Below are 22,653 nucleotides of genomic sequence, written 5' to 3' on the forward strand. Positions count from 1 at the left end.
GAATCAGAAATGAGGAGATCCGCAGGAGAACCAAAGTAACTGACATAGCTCGCAAAATTACTATGTAGTTGATTGCTCTTTACCAAAATTCAACTGTTCATTAAGATAGTATACAGGTAAAATGGTTGACAGCCCGGCTGGCAGGCGTCCAGCCGATTAGCGGGCGCCATAACATAAGCGCTCACCCGCTCAGCGCTGTCGTATCGCGTTATTGCACGAGATTGGCCCGGCTGGACTCAGGCGGTAGCGGGGGCGGAAGCTGGAGCGGATTAAGGTACGTTCACATTATTGTAATCCGATTAGTGCTCGCCATAACAGTAGGTCTGAAGGTGTTATAGTAAAAAAACAATGATTTATACATAAAAGCGAAGTAACATGTTTGACTGATACAGAAACATAGAAACTTTGCATTCAGAGATGATTTGCACTTACTTATCTCACATTTTGAAAGTTTTATTTTCAAGGCGCTACATCGCGAGTTGTAGATATTCGATTGTATGTTTCAGCCAAATGACGTCCACAGCTGGACAAAGGTCTTCCCCAATGATTGTCCTGCGATGCCCACACCCTGGTAGGTACAACCTTCGCGGATGAAAGATATTAAAAATAAACAAATTGATTCCGCTACATCGTATGAATAGCAAAAATAATAATATCAACGTAAATATGGGAAGCTAACAAAAATACCTCCTATCAATCATTCGCTGAAATAAAAGCCGTAAAATTAGATGAGATTTATTGCCTAGGTTTTATTAGCTCCATTAACCCACAGAGTAGATGCATGAAAGTTCGCGATCAATATGATCATGATGTAACAACACAACACGAAGAGAAATAAAATAATGGATTTATTTTTCCAAACAATCTTTTAATGCGCTAAAAAGAATAAAACAAGTTCAAACTCAAAAGGCACGTGTCAATTTATTGCAGAGCTCCTATGGCTACCTTCCAGCTCCATCATCAGATCAGCTCCATGTCATCATAATATTGCATTGTCATCCGACTTACATATATCCATGCATTTCAGCTCAATGAGGATCAGTACTGTTGTAGAAAATTCAATAAAACTAGTATCTACGTTAATCTTTAAGACATAAGAAAGATATATCTTTTTGAATTATCCAAATCGGACCATTACTTACGAAGATATTAAGTAATAAACATAGGCCGTTTTTGCCGCTAAAAGTCAACGTACGCAGGGCCGCATGACGTCATTATATCCGAATCGAGCGCAGCCGGCATACTATTGGAATGGAAAATATTTTTTTCCAGCTAAACTATCAGTTTTAGAAAAAAACTTTTGTACGAGCACGATCGTACATCCTGCTGCACCGTCAGCATTGACCGCCGGGCGACCCATGAACCCTCAGCGTGCACCGTCGGCACTCTACACCGACGGCACACTAGCAAATACGTTTCAATGTGTACAAACAATAAACCATGTATAAATAGCATAACATAATACCAATAAATCAGATATCAACCGTCCGTCGTTGTGTCTCATTTCCCCCCGCTGCGGCCAAGACACCCTTAGCCGTCGCTATGATCAGTCCGGTGAGTCTGCCGGGCTGGCAGCGGGTCCCCGCCGCCTACCTGCCGTCCTAACGCTGCTGCCCTGGGCGACCTGGGCACGGCTTCCTTACTATCAAACCTTATTATGTCTAAGTATCTATTGTTAGGCAGGGCTAGGGCTCTAGGGACTTAGTGTCTTAGGGAATAGGGACTCTAGGCTCACTAGGGAGTTAGCTCCCTTCCTGACCGCATATCCCGGGCACGGGAGCGGTGCCTTACAACCACTGCCTCCCGCCCGTACATCTTCGAGCCGGATCATTATCATCAGTAACCTTCAGGACCCTACAGTCGGTCTTATCAGTTTATTTACTTGACGTCGGGAAGGGGTGCCTTACAACCACTCCAAATCCCGACTGCTCAAACTTTTCTTACAACATTTAGCATTATTAAAACATCGACCATACACTGGTCTTCCCATATCAATCGGGAATATCAATTTATTTCAGTAACATTATTATTTGTTACGTAATATCACTCATTCATAACACTTCGCGAGCAATGTAGCAAAACTGACCAACTCGTGAATTAACATTTTCACTGAGCGCGGTCTTAACATCATTATTATCAAATCATCAAATGGTAGCAACCAAGAAAGCTATCAACTTTATCATTATCAAGGTTATGTAGCAATCAAGAGTCTACATAACTTATTATCAAACAAGTAGCAATCAAGACGCTACAAAACAAGCAAACAAGATCAACAAAGTGGCAATCAAGACGCTACTGATCTTAACATATCATTTTATCAAGTTGTAGTACCTAAGCAAGAGGCTACAACTAAACATCGTGGTCCGTACGGTGCTACTCACAAACAAACATATAACATTAACATTGTGGCCCGTACGGTATCACTAAACATTATCATTTATCATTAACATTGTGGCTTGTGCATTGCCACAAAAACATCATTTTTTACATTATCATACTTTGCTACATTGCAAGCGCATTTCTTAGCATCAGCGATTCTCGCACAGTTTCAACATTCTGCAAACGTGAGCATTTTGCAGTCAATGACATTATCAAGTAACAAACATTTTATTACGTTTCAAAGTAGGTCAACTTAATCATAGGCAGTGTAGTTAGCAAAATTTGGTGGGGGAAATTATAACATCATAACATCTTAAAATCATAACATAACATCAGGCAGCGTATATTTAACTCAACTCCGCTAGCCTTATCAAAAACACTTATCAGTTCTGTTGTCCTCAAATATCAAATTATTAATACCTTCTACACCAACACCTATCCTATCCTATCATCAAGCAACGACAGCTACAATTATCAAGTAACAGCGACTACCATCAACTACCATCATCATCGATAACCAAGGGGACTGCAGCCTGGACACCAAGCAGCCAGGACACTGCACCCTGGACAATAAGCAGCCAGGAGACTGCAGCCTGGACACACAGCAGCCAGGTCATGCACCCCCACAACAGCAGCAGCTACAGTCGGAGCATCAGCATCTCCACTGCAGCACTGACCAGCATCATCGGAACAGCACCAACCTGACAGCAGCGGATCAGTTACCGGCCTCCCGGAAGTGGGTCTCACCGGTAATCGAGAAGTCGCATATGCTGTTCAGTTCGACACAAGCCAAGAAGGCAAACCATCAAGAGGACGACAGCCAGAACATCAAGAAGCCTGGACAACCAAGGGGACTGCAGCCTGGACACCAAGCAGCCAGGACACTGCACCCTGGACAACAAGCAGCCAGGAGTCTGCAGCCTGGACACACAGCAGCCAGGTCATGCAGCCCCACAACAGCAGCCAGGCCATACCAGCAGCCTTGGCCACACGTCAGTGCCAGGCCACATCAACGGCCTTGGCAACACCTGCCAGGCCACACCAGCAGCCTGACCACAACAGCAGCCAGGCCATACCAGCGGCCTTGGCAACACCTGCCAGGCCACACCAGCAGCCTGACCACACCAGCGTCAGGCCATATCAGTAGCCTTGGTCACATCAGTGCCAGGCCACATCAACAGCCTTGGCAACACCTGCCAGGCTACATCAGCAGCCTTGGCCACACCAGTGCCAGGCCTCATCAGCAGCCTCGGCCACACCAGTGCCAGGCCACATCAGCAGCCACGGCCACACCAGTGCCAGGCCTCATCAGCAGCCTCGGCCACACTAGTGCCAGGCCACATCAGCAACCTTGGCCACACCAGTGCCAGGCCACACCAGCGCCAGGCCCGCGAGCATCCTGGCCTCACCAGGAGCCAGGCCCGCGAGCTGCCTGGTCAATTAACCAGCCAGGTGGACACCAAGTGGACAGCCAACCAGAGGTCCACCACCTGGGCCATCAGCCGCACATGGAGTCACCGGCAGCCAAGGTCTACGGTCATCGGGCAGCAGGGCAACCACGTGCAGCACCCTCCGCGCCTTCTTCTTCTGCGAGATGCCAATATGTACGAGCACGATCGTACATCCTGCTGCACCGTCAGCATCGACCGCCGGGCGACCCATGAACCCTGAACGTGCACCGTCGGCACTCTACACCGACGGCACACTAGCAAATACTTATAAATGTGTACAATCAATAACTTATGTATAAATAGCAATAGTTAACAGCAATAAAACAGATATCAACCGTCCGTCGTTGTGTCTCATTTCCCCCCGCTGCGGCCAAGACACCCTTAGCCGTCGCTATGATCAGTCCGGTGAGTCTGCCGGGCTGGCAGCGGGTCCCCGCCGCCTACCTGCCGTCCTAACACTGCTGCCCTGGGCGACCTGGGCACAGCTTCCTTCCTATCACACCCTTATTATGTCTAAGTATTTATTGTTAGGCAGGGCTAGGGCTCTAGGGACTTAGTGTCTTAGGGAATAGGGACTCTAGGCTCACGGAGTTAGCTCCCTTCCTGACCGCATATCCCGGGCACGGGAGCGGTGCCTTACAACCACTGCCTCCCGCCCGTACAAAATCAATAACATTTTGCTTTAGATTCTTCCAAAGGACACGAGGATTTTTCACATTTCTATTAATAGAGTGCCCGAAAAATGCTTTTTTCTCGTTGTGGATTGCCACACTAACCGTTCTTCTCAGATCCCTGTAATACTCAACGTGACACTCGAGCCCTGTACGTCGACTTCTAGCGTGCGCCTCATCCCTAAGTTTCATCATCTCCTTAATGGTGTCAGTTATCCATGGATAGCTCTGTCGTTTAACGAATGATGTCTTCACCGGTGCATGTCTATCAAAAAGATCCATAACTAACGCATTGAAAGCCATAAGTGTATCATTCACATTGTGACAAAGCGCACCCTCCCAGTCTACACCATTAACGTCGGCATCAAAAAGCTCCAAATCGATATGTTTCAGAGGTCTATAACTTATCCAATGAGGTGGCGGTCTTGCCTTTTTAATGTTTAGCTCAAACGAAACAAAAGCATGGCCACTGAGGTCGGGTATCCAATCAACTATTAGATTACTCACTTTTGTGCTACTGCATACCAAGTCCAGAAGCGTTTCGGAATGATCGGTAAAGTGTGTCGGTTCTGTCACATATTGATTGAGACTCAAACAATGTAAAAACTCCTGCAACTTTTTAGACTTCGTCTCTTCTGCCTTAAGCAAATCAACATTGAAGTCACCTAGTATGACAATGTGGTCATATGCTGAAAATGAGTTCACTGATTCCGTCAGCGCATCCAGAAACGTATCTATGCATAACCACGGCGGACGATACGCAGTCCCTATAACGACCTTAAGACCATTTAGCTTAACACTAAGCCACATTTGTTCAACTGATTGCGAAAGCGGATAATCAAGAAAACGCGCGTAAATTCCATCCCTCAGATAGAAGCCCACACCACCGCCGCGCGAGCGCTCGCCAGGCGGGCGCGGCACGTGCCTCAGCCTGTAGCCCGGCGGTGCAGGTGCGCGCGCTTCTTCGCCCGCCCGCAGCCAGGTCTCATTGATTGCCAGAATATCTACCTCGTGGCGCTGAACAGCAACAAGAAACTCATCATGACGAGTACTCAAAGAGCCGGGGTTCAGCAGGCCCAATGAAAGATTCTTTCGTTTCACAAATTGTATTGTGAAGGTGTGTGACACCTGAATGTATCTACAGTTTACCAAAACCCGCCTCAGCATAGTCACGTGCCGCAAACCAAGATGATAAATCAAAGAGCAATAATTATAACAGTATCTTCAAAAGGCATTCAAATTTCCAACGAGCAAAATCTGAAGCAAGCACACCCAGTGAATATAGCACATTAACATTTGACGCGCCAAAAGCAAAGCGGGTAAAACCTACCAAAACATCGGTCCATATAGTTATATAAAAATATTGCAATAACCACAACACAGAGATCAAGAACTCGGCACAAAGTATACAAGTTTGGACTGTGCCGACAGCCAAGATACAATTACAATAACAAAAATTATTTAAAGCTATTTCAAACAGATTATTATTACTACAACTAACAACCCGGTTCATAAATAACGACACAACGCAATGCAATTGATGAAAACATGAGTATTTAGTACTTATATAATAACAACTAAAGAACAAAACAAATAATAATATTAACGTTAATGGATCATCACCCACGGGGAAAATACACCAGTCACTTATGAGTTTAAGAGTTAGCACCAACAGTGTCAATGCCAAAAACCTTCGCTATATCTGAGTCCGATCGAATGCGATAACTAGGTGCTCCCTGTTCTCGTCGCACGAATATTCGTCCCCCTCTAGTCCATACATACTTCCAGTTACGACGCTTAGACAACTCACGTGTTTTCTGGAATAGCTGCCGATTAAGTAGCGTAAGGCGCTCATTTATACAGGGTGTTTCTTGTAAGGTGTCAAGCCGAAGGCAGGTGATAGGTGAGGACTAGACCTATCGATTTCACCCCCATGTATGTTCTACGATTTTTCGTAGTTTAGAAGTTANTATTACTTATTCTGTGCCTTGGCTAGCATAAAAAAAAATCATTATAATAATATGAAGCACGCTTCCTACATATTTTGAGAGCAGCATTTATTGGTGACTCATGCTACTTTAAAGGATATGTCAAAGCTTCAATGAAAATAATTATGTATCAGAGGATTCCGTGGAGGGTAGTTGAACGGGAAGCATGGTCGATCTGTTTTAATGGTTTCAATTTATGATTTAATGGACTTTAGTGTACAAATTTGGTGTTATTTTGTGTTCTAAAGTGCAGTGAAGTGATAAATTATAAAAAACATTGAAATACTTCGAATTTGAGCGCGCATCGAGTGTCGAGTGGGTTGTCGTATGAACAACCCGCTTTGGACCCGGTGGCGTCTTGAAACCTGCTTACGGGCATACTTAACTCCACGGAATCCANAAAAAAAATAAATAAATATGTATCAAGCTAATGTTAAAGTAAGTATAAAAGGTGAGATTTTGGAGTACAACTGTGAATGTGTTGCTGGTAGTGGAGTGAATGTTCACTGCAAACATGTGGCTGTAGTTCTTTGTGGACTTGAAAATTTTATAAATGACAAAAATCTTCTGAAAACAGAAGCACCCACAGAAAAACCACAAACTTTCTATATGCCCAAAAAAATTTTCACAGGCAGTCCATTAAAAGCGCACAAGTTGCCATCCAAAAGAAAATCTATTAAGAATATTGTATTCGAATATACAGGGTGTTAGGTAAATGGGTATATGAGCCGACACCAGCCCATGTTAACATGGGCATATAAATGGTATGGTGAAGTCAGAAAATTGATATCTTCATTTTAATTATTTTAATTTTCATACAAATCTGATTTTTTTAAAAATATTTTGTATGAAAATTAAAAAAATTAAAATGATGGTATCAAATTTCTGACTTCACCATACCATTTATATGCCCATGTTAACATGGGCTAGTGTCGGCTCATATACCCATTTACCTAACACCCTGTATAAAAAAAAGAATGAATATTCAAGAATATANAGTGTCTTAGGGAATAAAAATTACCTATCGATAGCTTACTTTATTCTGATGAATAAATGTCAATGCAAGTTTTTCTCTAAAACTGATAGTTTGGCTAGAAAAAAATATTTTCTATCCACGCAGTACGCCGGCAGCGTTCGGATCGGATATAATGACGTCATCGTCCCCGCGCCGGGCGGTCAGTGAACTTTTTTAGTAATTTGGCCATAACTTCGTCAATTTTTGTCGTAAAACAAAAATTTTTGGACTGTGTATTAAGGATTTCTTAGCCCTATAAATCTGCATTCACAGCTAAAAATCGAAATGATCCTCATGGGTCAATTTTAAGTAGCAAGATTTGCCTACACCAGACATGTGAAAGTAAATAACAGCTTGTAATAATAATAAAAGCTTGTAAAAAAGAAAATTAGTGGGCCACTGCGCTAATAGGCTTCCGCTTAGTATTTTATCTTGACATATCGTAAGGGCAAGAAGCTGATTTTCCGCGGAAGACCTTGTTGTGGTAACACCGCGCCATGGACCTATAAAAAAAGGCGGACGGAACTCGCGCTACAACAAAACTGTGACGCAAAATTTTGGCGTTTGTCTATTGTGTGAGTGAATTTAGGGATGCCATGTTAGCCAAAACATTTTACCCATTTATCTTAAGAAAAACATAGATGGGCAGATATGTTACTTGGAAATGTAGACGAAATTATATCGTGCCATTTGAAAAGGATGAAAGATGAATACGTTGAGGTAGACGCGAAATTTTCAAATTTTCTTACTTTGTTTGCAAGTCAGTGTCAGGTACGATTCACGCAGTTACAAATTATCAATCTTGTGTACCTACGTAATCATATTCTTATGTATCATCAATATTATTATCTCTGATAGATTTTAACATACAACCTGACACTGACTTGCAAAAATATAAGAAAATTTGAATTTCGTAGTTCCACGCCCTTGGGAAGGATCAAATCTGCCTACGAAAATATATATTATCCCATTAAAACACAGTTATTATGATACATTATTTTATTTCAATAGTATGCGTAACAAAAACCTAAAAAGTCTTAAAATTATAGATTTCCCACTTTTCGGGTAATTTTCCCACGTAAATAACTGAGAACACTGGCTTTTGACGTATTATTTTGTCGGGTGATTGACGTTTGATTTTAATATTTTAATGTTTATAAAATCGGGGAAATAAGTGATTAGATTATTAGTTTACCTGTGAAATGTGATTCCTTGATTTTTGTTCGTTCGATCAGAACGGTTTTTACACAATTTCACCACGCAAGACATGTCGTATTTGTGTTTTTTTTTCGCCGCGTAAATGTGTCAACTGTGTGAAGTTTGCACTCGAAGTGGTGTATCAGGGTATGAATGTGTGCGTGCCGGCCTGTACGTACAGGCGAGCTGGTATATCCTAATGTCACAGTATTTTGTTGATGAGAATCCGTCCGACTTTTTTTATAGGTCCATGCACCGCGCATAAAAAAAACAAAACAGAAAACAAACAACAGGGTAATTCCAGGATACATGCCCCAGTGGGATAGGTGCCGCGATTTTAAGTACACTATGTTACAAGCAACTTACCCTAAAGTTATAGTACGTATAATAGAAAGAAAGGGACCTCCCCGTACCACTTTTCGCCTCGTAATCCATCAAAGAGTGCGTTCGTTTAGCCAGTGAGAGCAAAAATCTTCCGCGGCCAGACCTTAGCGAGCGTCGAAATAATATTGATAAGTATTTTTTAATGGATAATTTTTTGTCAGCTGTAAAATGAAGCAGATTTTTATATAATTTGATAGACTATCTTATAAATTATACTGGATAGATATGTTTAATTCGATTTTTAGTGTTATTATATTTTTTATTAAAAACGGCACCTATCCTATGCTAAAAGGATAGTTGCCTAATTTTTTTTGGGTATAGATGCCCTTAGGGCCATGTCCCATGCACCTAGGGGCATCTATCCTAACCTGCTCTTTTTGTCACAGGTAGCAAGTAAGAAGAAAAAAAGAATGTAGTACGGTTAACCTTAAGAAAGTAATAAATAGGGTGCCCTTCTGATCGAATTACCTTTTTACCCGACGGCGCTAGAAGGAGTAGTATTATTTTTAATATTAAATTTCATTTTTAATTCATTTAATAACAAACAATCTTAAATAATAATACTTGGCTTGTTTGATTTCAAAATGCATTTGATCCTTAGAATTCAAAAACTGTATTAACGAGTCATCTATCCCTGCCTCAGGCATCTATCCTTTGAAGCAATCATACGGTGAGTCTTCTATCCCCCACATTAGGCGTCTATCCCAGTTTTAAGAGGTCAATTAAAATGGTATTTACTCAGAATCGGTATAACTTAAACTAAAATAATTATAGTAATATCATAGACGAAAGACCGAAGTTTACAGATAGTAAGGTCAAATTGTTGATAAAAATTTACTGACTGAGTTACAGAGCTGTTTCAAAAAGTGGGGCATCTATCCTGGACTTACCCTAAATAAGGCAAGTGACAAGTGACAAAAAAGAAAACATTTTTGACATACTTGACATTTCACAATCAATTTTCATAATCCTTGAATCACCACTAATCACCATCAGACTTTCCTTCTCTTAATCATCATCATCATCATCATCATCAAGTCATTTAGTTTTTACTCCAATTTGCCAGAGGCAAATGGCCTACACTCCTCACGCTAGCCAGGCGGATTGGGGATACGTGAATGTTCGCATATTTTTCCAATAATAGTCGCTTATGACCAATGACTAAACAAAATGGTCATTCTTCTTTACCGGAACCTCACGGGATTTTCAGTAAATTATTTTTTGTTTTTTAACAAGGCAGATAGGGATTTGTCCGCTATCGCACCAGTGGGTCTAGACAAAGTGCAAATTATAATCGCAAACCCGTCGAAAAGTGGTCGAAAAGCCCCTTTTTTGTATGGAGTTCTGACGGATTCGATTTTCGATTCGATCAAAAAGTGCGTTTTGTCTAGGGGGCTTTTGTTAAGTGACTGCATGTCACATAACACCTGTCCGTCTGTGGATGCAGTCTAGGATAGTACATAATCTGCCCTGTAGGTAAGTGCTTATTCACTCTCGCCTTGAAAAAGCCCGTTATAAATAAATAGACCAAATTGCTACACGACTACAGGACAATACCGGGGCAGTGTCAGTGTTAAGGAGAAGTAATGAAGAAGTTTACCAATGTTAACCTAATTTTTTTATGGTTCTACCTTTTTTCGCAGAACTTTTTTAATCATAATTTTACTATGCATAACAACGGATGGTATAATCTTCTTTACGCAGAAATTCGTTAGGCATACACTCATTTGGTATACATTCAAAACTAATAATTTTGTAAGGCAGAATCATCTTTAGGCATAATTTTAGTAATAATAAAAAAAAACCTACACTAAAAAGTAGAAAAATAATTACTAATTTCCTACTTATTTATTAGGACGAATTAATATTTATGTAGGTATACCATGATTGATACTTCTGGATGTTCTAAGTACGAAATTAGTAATTATTTTTCTACTTTTTAGTGTAGGTTTTTTGGAGTCGGTTTTATTTTTTTTTATAAAATTTTACTTATTTCTTGCTTTTTAGTTAACTAATTATTACCTTGATGTTACCACTGAAGGTAGGCAGTACATTGACACCATATTCTTCATGTCTAGTGTAAATAATATTCCCTACAAAATACAGGATACCATATAGGAAACCTAAAAAGACCTTAAACCGTCAGCCCACCTTAAAAACATGAAAGAATACAACTGTTGGTCTAATTTTATACTTATAATATTTAAAGAATTATCCTCCAACTCCAAAGCATTAAGGAGTTGTACCTACCATGACCAATTCATCATGATGAGATGATGAATATCTGATGTAAACACTTGAATAACTTTAGAAACTATACTTATCTATAAAATTAAAAGAATTATCCTCCAACTCCTTAGCATTAAGGAGTTTTACCTTCTATCATCAGCTCATCAATATGAGATGATGATTTCCAGAAGCAAATACTTGAATAACTTAAGAAAAAGTTTGAAAAACGATATACGTGCCTATAAAATTTGAGGGTTGCCCTTGATTTCCCTAGGATCCCATCATCAGATCCTGACTTGGTGACAATGGGACCACCTCAGAAGTGTACCCTATCGAACAAAAAAAGAATTTTGAAAATCGGTCCACAATTGACGGAGTAATCGGTGAACATACATAGAAAAAAAAAATACATACAGTCGAACATATAACCTCCTCCTTTTTTGAAGTCGGTTAAAAAGCAGAATCATCACATCGCAGAAAGTTCTTAGTCAGAATAGTCTTTTAACATACTATTAAAGGTAAAATGTTAACAAATAAAAATTCATAAAATTCATTTATTTTTGCAAATAGGCTTTTACACGTCCCAATATTAACCCTACCACTACCACTGATTATTCCCCTATCGCATTATTAAGAGTTGTAGGGATGAGGTGGAGGGAGAGAGGGGGGTAGGGGAACTCCCCCTGTGAATGGGGGAGATCAGAAACTTAGTTTCTGAAAAAACTGAAAATGAAATTTTGAGGCTAAGTTGCGTTTTTTGGGTAGTTTTTATTGGAAATCAACTATTTAAGTATGTGATTCTAGACTTAGCGCTCGGCGGCCGCTGCCGCGGCACGTTCACTTCACTCGCCTTCACGCTGTGTAAGGTCGTAAGTCTAACCTAACCTAACCTATAGCTTTGTTGTCCAACAAGTTTTTTAAAATGACCTTCGTTGGTACATTTGAAGACTAGATCATGCCGATCTTCCACTGAGAAAAGGGCGTCTTAGGCTGGATTCTATTCACTAAAAAAACACGCAAACCCAAAAGTTGGGTAAGCACTCTAAATGTTAGCCGTATCGTATTCCACCACTGGAATATCATTAAATAATGATGCCAAATAATCACGGTGCTAAAGAAACATTATGCTAATCGAAATTATGCCAAATAAAATTCTGCTATCTTAAAAGTATGCCATTGAAAATTCGGGTATATAAACATTCTACCAAACGATGATTATTTTTAACAATGTAGGTATGTATATGCCTTATAAATATTCGGTTAAAGAAGATTATGCCCAGTGAGTTATGCCAAATGAGTTTCTGCGTAAGCCTTTTTTTATTACTTTACAAGATTTTGTGTGTGGGCTAAGCAGTCAACAGAGAATAAGTAGGTAGATTGTTGCACAATCTCCAAGCTGCAACAAGATCTGTTTTATGCATCCCTCGAGAGTAAAGAAAACAAGCCGTGATTAACGGGACTACATAAGAAATAGCGGGATTTTCATAGAATCTGTAATAAAATGAACCTTCTATAGCTTTGACCAATATTTTTTCCTTGATAAATAATATAGATGTTAACTTGTTGTTTTTATTTTAAAAAGAATACGAATATTGTCTTCTGTGATTAACGAGATGAACGGAACGAAAATGTTTCAGAAGATGTTTTTTGCGCCATCTAGCGATCGGACGCGAGACTGTTTACTTACGTCGTTTTCCACAAAGCAGTTGGTTTTCTTTCAGCAAGTAAATATTTGTTGCTGTGGGAAACGGGACAGTGAAAAATCATAGAGGTCTAAAATAGCTAAAATAATGTTTTTTTAAGAGATATTCACATTATTTTAATGCATTATAAGTACGGCCATATTCGGTCCACGATAACCCTTTTAGATTTTTTCAGTGCAAAGTAGGTAGGTAGTAGTTAGGTAGGTAGGTAGCTTAAAAGTGAATCAGCAAATCGAACAGCGTTGAATAGAGCTCTTGGTTCGTGTGTCACCCTGTGCGTCCACGCGCACTGTGAGACCTCATGGTAATGTTTATGAATACGGATTTCGACATGCGGGCTGCTCGTATTACATTATTTCATTAAATTACATATAATAATATATTCGCGCCGAAATCCGTATCACAGGAAAAAGGTTACACGTGTTGTTCATTTCATGTTTCAGTAAACAATTCCAGTGTGTGTCTTTAAGCGTCAGCTTTAGTTACTTAAGCACAAAATAGATCTATAGAGTAAATCTGGAACGAAACGTTGTATTGAGCTTACAAAAACAAACTACCTACGAAACGTATGTGTCAAAAAACACTAATTCGAATTGCCCCTAAGAGTAGGTACTTTATAGAAATAAAAAATAACATATGTATGTAGTAAAAGCACTTGTAAAATTTATATACAGGGTGTCCCAAAAATAGAGTCAAGCCGAAGCCCAGAGGTAGAGCATCACTAGGGCTATCCGAATCACCCCCATGTATGTTCCGCGATTTTTTATGGTTTTCGAGTTATGTTTGTTTTAAAGGACAGTGCCAATCCATGTAATATGGAAGTTGGACCAAGTGCTGCCCAGAATGAAACTATAGTACATTTTGTTCCTCAGGCCAATATTAATTTGTAAACCGGAGCGCACTGAAATCTATCCCTGGAGTTAAGAGAAAAAAAGAGTTTTGTTTTGAATTATTTACATACAAAATATCATCGATGTATACCTACTACGCATAAGATTTGGCAATTTTGGCATTAAATAACACTCGCTATGTTCAACTTAACCATACTGCATCCGTACACCTTACTTTAGTACGACTTCGACATTATTTATAAGCGATCAAGCGCTGTTTCAGTAGTTTAGTTAGTTGACCGAAATTAATTATTTCCAAAATGGAGCAAGAAGTTTTAGCTTACAATAACTTCAATAATCGATTGTAATACACCAATAAATTGATTTTTCGCAAGGATAGAGAACTAAAACTTCTTGCTTCATTTTGGAAATAATGATTTCGGTCAACTAACTAAACTACTGAAACAGCGCTTGATCGCTTATAAAGAATGTCTATGTCGCACTAAAGTAAGGTGTACGGATGCAGTATGGTTAAGTTTAACATAGCGAGTGTTATTTAATGCCAAAATCACGAAATCTTATGCGTAGTACGTATATATCGATGATATTTTGTATGTAAATAATTCAAAACAAAACTCTTTTTTTCTCTTAACTCCAGGGATAGATTTCAGTGCGCTTCGGTTTACACATTAGTATTGGCCTGAGGAACAAAATGCACTATGGGTTGATTCTGGGCAGCACTTGGTCCAGACCCTGGCACTATCCTTTCTGTGCTTAGGCACTTTTTTGGCCACTGTGGCGCGAATAAATAAGGTACCTACATGCCTGATTTTTTTATTATTATTAGATGAATACTAGGCCTATCTGATTCAGAAGTATTATAATTCATAACACGAATGTAAACCAAAAAAGTTAAATTCTTATATGTTGTAAAAAAATGAAAAAAAAACCCTAGTGATGCCTTACTTACTGGGCTTCGGCTTGACACTATTTTTTGGGACACCCTGTATAAAGTGGCAGTGGGTGGGGCACATAGCTTGTAGAGCTGATGGCCGTTGGGGCAGAAAAGTTCCCCACTAGGTGAGCTGACAATCTGGTGAAGGTCGCTGGAAGAAGAAGGTTGGATAGTCTAGCTAGGTAAATAAAACGAATAAACAAAAAGTTTTAACTTGTCTGGGGGAAGTCTGGTTTTGCCAAATTTTAGATTGCTTTTATTTAGCTTAGAAGGAATTTTTGATATTATGAGTTATTTAATATAATTAACTTTCATTTTAGTTTGTTAATAATTATTGGTGTCTCGTGTTGTGTGTTATTTGGTATGTTTTTCTTCAGTGTAGGTAGTTCTTGAATAAAAAACTATACAAATTGATTTCATTATAATATACTTACTAGCTTTTGCCCACTGCTTCGCCCGCGTGAAACATACAAACTTCCAACCCCCGTTTTACCTACCCCTCAGGGTGGAAATCCGTTCTTATGATGTCTACACCCTATAAAGAACCTACCTGCCAAATTTCAAGTGTTTAGCTGTTAGTATACATAGTTTCTGAGATTTCGTGATATAAATCAGTGAGTGGTATTTCTCGTTTATTACTTACTCTACCTGCCTAATACGTATTATTTACGACTTTCAGAAATTGTTAGTCATATATTTTACTCGTTTTATCATGGTTTATTACACTTCTACATGAAAAAGTTATTTTAGAGTGGTGTAATAAATTAACATGATGAGAAAAAATCTCCTCTATAGGCTTTGTGTCTAAAGTTGAGTACTTACCTTCATTTACGACTTCGAGACGAGAAGTTGTTTTTTATATAAGGCGGCGATACACGTGCCAGTAAAACGGAAAAGTAGCTTGCATGCTTGTAAGCGATCTACGTGGATAAGTGCTGGCGAAATGTGGATGGATCCACTAGAATTCAATTTGCTTCATTGTGTCGCTTGTCGATTTTCTTTTTTATGGAAATAGAGCCACATTGTCCAACAAAAAAAAAAACTAATATTGTTGAACACTTGCTAGATACAGTGTGCTTACTAAGAGTTCAGATAAAGTAAGCTAGCGATTGCGTCATAAAATTCTATGACAATTTTAGTTCTTGAAAGTAGCTGCTTAGGGCGCTGTACAATCTGTCATACATTTAATGTGTTTTTTTACACAGTCGCTTGCGAGCACACCTAACGTAAACTCATGGTAAGTACACAGGTGTGCCCCAGCAAAGAATGACAGTAAACTGTTGGTGGCACGAGCAAGGAACTGGTATGCAAGTGTACCAGCTACTATGTGTATCGCCGCCCTTATGTTTTCAGCTAACGAAAAATGAGTTGTGTGCGTCACTTGACGCTCGTAAACAAACTTATTTGAAACTCTTTTGTACGTGTGCTCCCAGGCAAGTTATGTAAACCATACCAGACAAGTTTCACAAAACATGTCGACGTTGTCTGAAATTTTAGACATTTTCCTATCATAATAATATTATGTTTATCTAAATTTTACATGACTTGTAAATTCAGACTAGGGTGAAAAGCGCGCTACTTATTATTTTCCCTCAATGGTAGCTTAGGGTAGGAAAATCATTGCAGGTCTATTGTCCATATCTTCATCGAACTTTAGGACCTATGCCTGTAGATAAACGCCCACATTCACAAGCGATGCTTGCAAGTGAAGCGGCAAATCGAATGCACAGCGTTGAATGGAGCTAGAGCTCTGTGATTGGTTCGTGTGTCACCCTGTGCGTCCACGCGTACTGTATAAGACGTGTACGTTACTCCAGCATCTCATAGTAATATTTGTGAATAGGGGTGAAAATAGCACTCGATTCAGATTTTCGATTGTGAAGAATTCTGTAATGCATGAGATGATTTAGGTAAGTAAGCATTTTATCTGGGCTGTATAATACAGAAGTCTATCGGCATTTTCTTGCAAAATAGCATCTATCGCAAATATAATAATGCCACAATACGATGACATGGCATCCTTATACCTTAGATTGCATCTACTAAATGGTCAACAGTCTGTAAGCAAACGCCCATTATTTACCGCTAGACTAGTTTCTCCAGGACTATTCATTATCATGGACCCAGATAGGCTGATATATGAAGGTATTTGGCTCGACGAACACTCGGCATAATTATCTTAATTGACTCTTATGTTAATTTCTTATTACTTGTCACTTGTCAGAATGAATGCTGCTAGCATTTGTTACCTTGACATTCATTTGTTATTCCCACCTAAGTTAATAATTCTATGTATTGCAAAGTTGCGTGAGACAAATGAACATCGGGTTGGTAGAACGTCACTTGTTTTAATTGATGAAGTGGCAACAGATTGTTTCGATTTGGTTTTTCCGGTATCCATTTATTTTTAACCGACGACAAAAATGTTTCACAATCCGACAAAACATTTTCTGGCTCTATTTCATGGTTTTTATTGAAATCAATTTGATTGTAATAAGTATACACAGACAGACGCCACAAGTCTCCGCTAGGTAATGCTGAAAGTTTTGCCAAATAAAAAAATCAGGTAAGAAATAAATAACCAGAAAACCATATACAAATAAAACTTTATTTATCAAAAGATATGTACAACATTTATTTAAAACAGTACTGAGCATAGCCTTATGGAGATCGTTGAGGTGTCCACCGAAGAAAGACACTCACCGTACAAGAGAAACTTTGATGGATAACTGTTGAAGATTTCCTTAATTATAAACCTTATGACTAACTGACTAGACTTCAAAATTGTTGGGGTATTTCAGTGTCCCCAAGTATTCGGACAATGTTTACTCGTAGCAGATTATGGATTTGAAATAGCTCACTACAAAGTAACTAAGTATTTGCTAGTATGTGTACAAGTACATAAATGGAAACGGATACAATAAATTTGTTACGCGGTCATGAAAACGAGTGGCATAGTATAATTATTAGCTATTTAGATTCTATCTGTAAAACAATGTCACATTACTTAATAGGTAGGTTCGGTAAGGTTAAAACAGAAATAGTTATTTTTCCTCTTTAATTAAATGTTTCAAATATTTAAGTGTTCTTCCTCCAATTACTAATTAATTCATTGAAAAATAATAGACAGTTAAAAAATATAAATTACTACAATATAGAATGAAACAATACTTTAAAAAAATATTAATTTAGGCAAATTAATCAAAGAGAACTTTTGTATTGTAACTTATGTAGACTCCCATTAAGACGAATCCAATAAAATTCGTTTCGTTTAGAAAATTGCCCAGTGTCCATGATTACTTATTGATTTTAGAGTAATTATTATTAACGGGATTGCTACCAAGTACCTTGTTTACGAGCCTTCGATAAATAAGGTACATTAGCAATACTGTTAATAAATTACTGTAATGTTAGTGTCCATGAAAGTTTAAAACAATATAGGTACTTATTGATTTATTCTAATATCAGTTTGTTTTGACTTGAAATTTTTAGGATTACCTAAAATCCTCCAGTTTTGAATTATTAAATTCAAAACTGGAGGATTTTCGATGAAATTTTATTTACTTATAGGTATTTCACTATTGTAACTTCGGTTCAGTTTTCGGTTAGTTTTGCGTGGTAGTATAAAATATGGAATAATAATTATTATTCTAAAACTTCCAGACAGTAATAACAGACAGAAGAATAAATAGATCTATTTAGGCTATTTTATGTCTTAAAACTTACCCCTTTACTTAGAAAACCTGAAACAGTTTTGTAACACAGTTTTTGCTATTTAAAACATTGTTAACTTTCCTATCTAGGCTATTTAACATTTATGACTGAAAACTAAACCCTTTTAGCTAGAAAATCTAAAACAGTTCTGTAACTGTAACATGTAGGTAACTGTAACATTTGTATTTACAAAAAAAGTTTTTAAGTATGTTTATATCCGTTGTCTTAGTACCCAACCATAATACAAGCTTTGCTAAATTTGGGACTGGCAGCAGCGGACGTCATTTCGCTGAAACGAAAGAACGACAAAACATTTCATAGCACGCATTTCGACGCGGTACTCCGGCTTGAAGTTATAAGACATTATTTAGCTGAAATGCTTGATATTATTTTGTCGATTTTCAGAATAGAACCATGTTAAAAGTAATCTCAACTTTTAGGTACGATTAAGTTCAAAGAAATCGCATTAAATCAAATCTTACAATCGGTCTAGAGTTTATTGATATTATCAAGCGTTTAGCAATAAAAAGAAATTTTCAGTCGAAATTACTTTATGAGTTGTCATTTTTCTTTGATGTAACTAATGATTTAGGCGTTTTCTACGGCTAAGAATGGAACATTCTGATTCTTTGTATCATTTTTCTTTGTAGAAATAAAATAAGAAAAACTTGACGAAGCATTATTAGAAAACTCCTTGACAACATCTTAACTATTTATCGTTTTCATCATGAAATGTTCCTATGTTCCTTAAATTCATAATTAATTAACTATTATTTGGAAAACCAGGCTTCATTATTTTCTATCTGTACTTTATATGTACGTATTGTTCTTGAAATATTCTTCTTGATAAACATAGTATTTAATTCATTATGACTAACCCTTCCTCAAGATGAGGATCTCACAGTAAATATTGATTCTTCCGGATAATCCTTTTGAATGCCTCTTGACAAAGGATAGCGGCCTTAGCCGGCCCTGTGGGCGTATTTCCAAAGCAATATAGCTCTAATTGGCATGTAAATCGTGTACAAATTCTCTTCCATTTGGCCTAAATTATACTTATTATGCATGTTAAAACAATTAATGGTGTTTATGTTACGTGTTAATAAATCAGTCAATTCTTGTAATAAATGAAAACAAGGAAATATCTTGTCTGGATCTATCAACACAATATAGTGCCTGGTTAAGTGGATGATGATGAGAACGTAAGATAGTTTTGTTAATAATTTCGACATTAGGTTTTAGTAGGCTGTTTGTTTTTAATTAGTTTGGAGAAATGGTTATCACGAATGTTCCCATTTCCTTTTTTGAGATATTAGAAGTATCAAAATACCGTTTCTTCTGTTCACTAATAACAAATAACGTTATCGTATAACCCTCCGCTATCGCTTGCCAAACAAAATTAAACATTGATGCTCAAAACTTACAGCATAAACTTATTTTAACACCAATAGCATGAATAGACATTAAATTGTACTGGACACTCAAAACGCATAACCTAATCCTGGGCTAAGTATGGTTCACAAGAACTGTTGTAGAATGCTCGCGTGTTTCTCTTGTACAGACTTTCCTCATGGAACAGATGATTTTGCCCTGCAAACAGAAAACAACTAATTATTCAATCAGTAAAAATCAGAATTATCGCCTTGATAAGCTGAAACAGTTTTGATTTACTAAGTATATCTCAAATGTAGGCATGCGCCTAATCTTTTTGTATTTCTCAATTTTGCTTTACCTACTGCCAGTAAATTACTGGCCACTATAACTATTTAGAGAATTCATTTATTAACGACCATTAAGTTTTCATTTATTTTGTTTGGTGCGTAATAGTGTGCAATAGGCGAGTTTCCTAAAAAAAATTTTAGTCCGTCAAATATATTGGACACGTAAACGTAAGTACATTTTTATTTGTTAATCAAACAATAAGTAATTACGAAGATATGGTGCCTTGAAGATCTGCATGACGTCACAAAGTGCAACACTGATAAGCACTCCTTGACGTCACGTACCTCTTCTTTTACGTGCGTATTTTTAGTTAACACACGGGCTTTGAATTATCAAAGTCTTACCTATTAATCATCCCTATTTTAATTTAACTCAATGAAATAGCGCAGGGATAAACTATGTGCCAGAGCAGAGTTAACCTCTGATTTTTTCTAAATGATAAAACTAGGTACGCTATTAACGCGAATGGCGTAAAGTCATATTATGACTAGACCATTACTACGCTCCATTTAAATAAAAGATAGCTTCTCTCCGCCAATCGCGAGAGAAGAAATAGCGGGGAAAAGGTTATTAAGAAATACAAAAGTCACGTTCACTTTAATTAAATCCACAACGATTCTAATCTCGGCCAAATAAAACGTTATAAACTCTTTTTCGAATTTGTGATATCACAGAAAAGTATTTCTATTTTCTAGTTGTTAACGCGTTCCACGAATTTTTTTACAGTTTATGCAAAAGATGACGTCAACTTGTACTATTGCGACGGAATGACTTACGCCCGTATTCACAAACGATGCTTGCTCGAACGCACAGCGTTGAATAGAGCTCTGTGATTGGTTCGTGTGTCACCTTGTGCGTCCACCTGCACTGTGAGACCTCATAAGTACTAATGTTTGTAAATACGGGCGTAAGTATTCACTACTCATAGTCAAAATATTTCCAAAAAAATGGTACCAATAACCTCCCATACGTAGTCTTTGTGCATATTCAGTTTTTCACCGTGTCTGTGACCTGCATTTATTATTTGGGATGTGTACAATAGACTTCAATAGAGGATATAAACTAGATAATTATCATTTATATAGAGAAATTATGAAAAATGTGAATTGCTCTATCGACTTTATCTAGGTACGTCTACAATGAAAAAGACATAGAATCTTAGATATTTTGGGAGGTGTGAGCGACGGCTGTTTATACAGATTTGTTTATCAAACCAATCTCGATTATCGTAAACCTACGTGTTCTGGCTGCCCGAGTGGGAGTGGATGTGGGAATTTGTGAAAAACAAGAGTTACGCTGTCTGGTCAATACGAAATAGCAATATCACAGGCACTACAAGTATTACAAAATAATATGGCTTCAAAAAATTACAATATTTTGATGCAATACCACAACTTAATTAGATCATACAAAATATCATCGTCACATAAATGGTTAAAGTCACAAAATTCATACTGTTTCGCCTAAATCTAAAGGACTGTCACGCCTGGAGCTTGGTGCCGGCATGACGGCTTTGTTTCAAAGAATCATGTCGACGACTTGTAGGAAGTTTTAGGTACTTACTTTCTATCTATTTTGACAACACGGGTTTGGTGTTTAGACGCATTAGATTCCTAAGTCTTATCTTTTATAGCTCTCTATTATTTGAAAATGTTTTCAAATACTACAGTATTACTTTTATTAGACAATCCTATCTGAAAGATTCCACATTATTGCAGGAAACACAATGGAGACTAACTTAATTTTATTATCAAGTCTTGTTATGATCCCGGATACTTAAGTTTAACGCTCAAAATTCGATATTAGCTAGGACCACATGAGAGCCAAAACACACGACGCGTTGCGGCGCCGCACCTCAAAGATGGCGACGACGAGGTGCCGCACCGCTCGTGTGCCCGCCACAGTATTTCTATGTGATGACGCAGCGACACCGCTCCGGCGACGCACCGCCGCCGCAACGCATGCTTTGGCTCTTAGTTTCAACGCTCAAAATTCGATATCTGCTGCGATCACTTATTTCTCACGACTTCAAAGTTCCGACATCATAGTCATAAATGTCGCTATCTCATTACTATTAACTGCGAGAAGGTATGCGTAACTACGAGATTGGTGTTTGTGTAATAGCGCCGTAAATTTGTTAAAAAGTGAAGGTTGAACATAATACATTTTCTTAGAAGCAATATAATGGATGAGTGAACTAAGAACTTCTGATATTACAAAATAATTTATATTTAGCTAAAAGGAAACTCGGTCTGTACTTTGTGAAAACTAATCTTTTAAGTAATCAAATCGATACTTGTTAAGGTTACCGGTTACGTAAAGGTTCGGCTAAACCAACATGTGCAGCCTGCGTGCGCGATGGCGATCTTACTGATTTCTATACACTGGCGATCTATCTATCTACTACTCGTATGA

The 22,653-nt window shown here is 38.1% G+C and overlaps 1 protein-coding gene across 1 annotated transcript in view; it reads right to left on the bottom strand.

Moving 5' to 3' along the window:
* Positions 1-17,396: 17,396 nt before the first annotated feature.
* The window catches only part of NGR-A3 (neuropeptide receptor A3), a 32,827-nt gene continuing 27,570 nt past the window's right edge, over positions 17,397-22,653 (bottom strand). Inside the window, exon 6 of the mRNA XM_028315559.1 lies at positions 17,397-20,106. Coding sequence (XP_028171360.1) covers positions 20,085-20,106 — 22 coding nt within the window. The 3' untranslated portion in view covers positions 17,397-20,084. The remainder of the gene's footprint in view (positions 20,107-22,653) is intronic.

The sequence above is a fragment of the Ostrinia furnacalis genome, unplaced genomic scaffold, assembly GCF_004193835.3.
Source record: "Ostrinia furnacalis isolate ACB-3 unplaced genomic scaffold, ASM419383v2 OfSCF5170, whole genome shotgun sequence".
Lineage (NCBI taxonomy): Eukaryota > Metazoa > Arthropoda > Insecta > Lepidoptera > Crambidae > Ostrinia > Ostrinia furnacalis.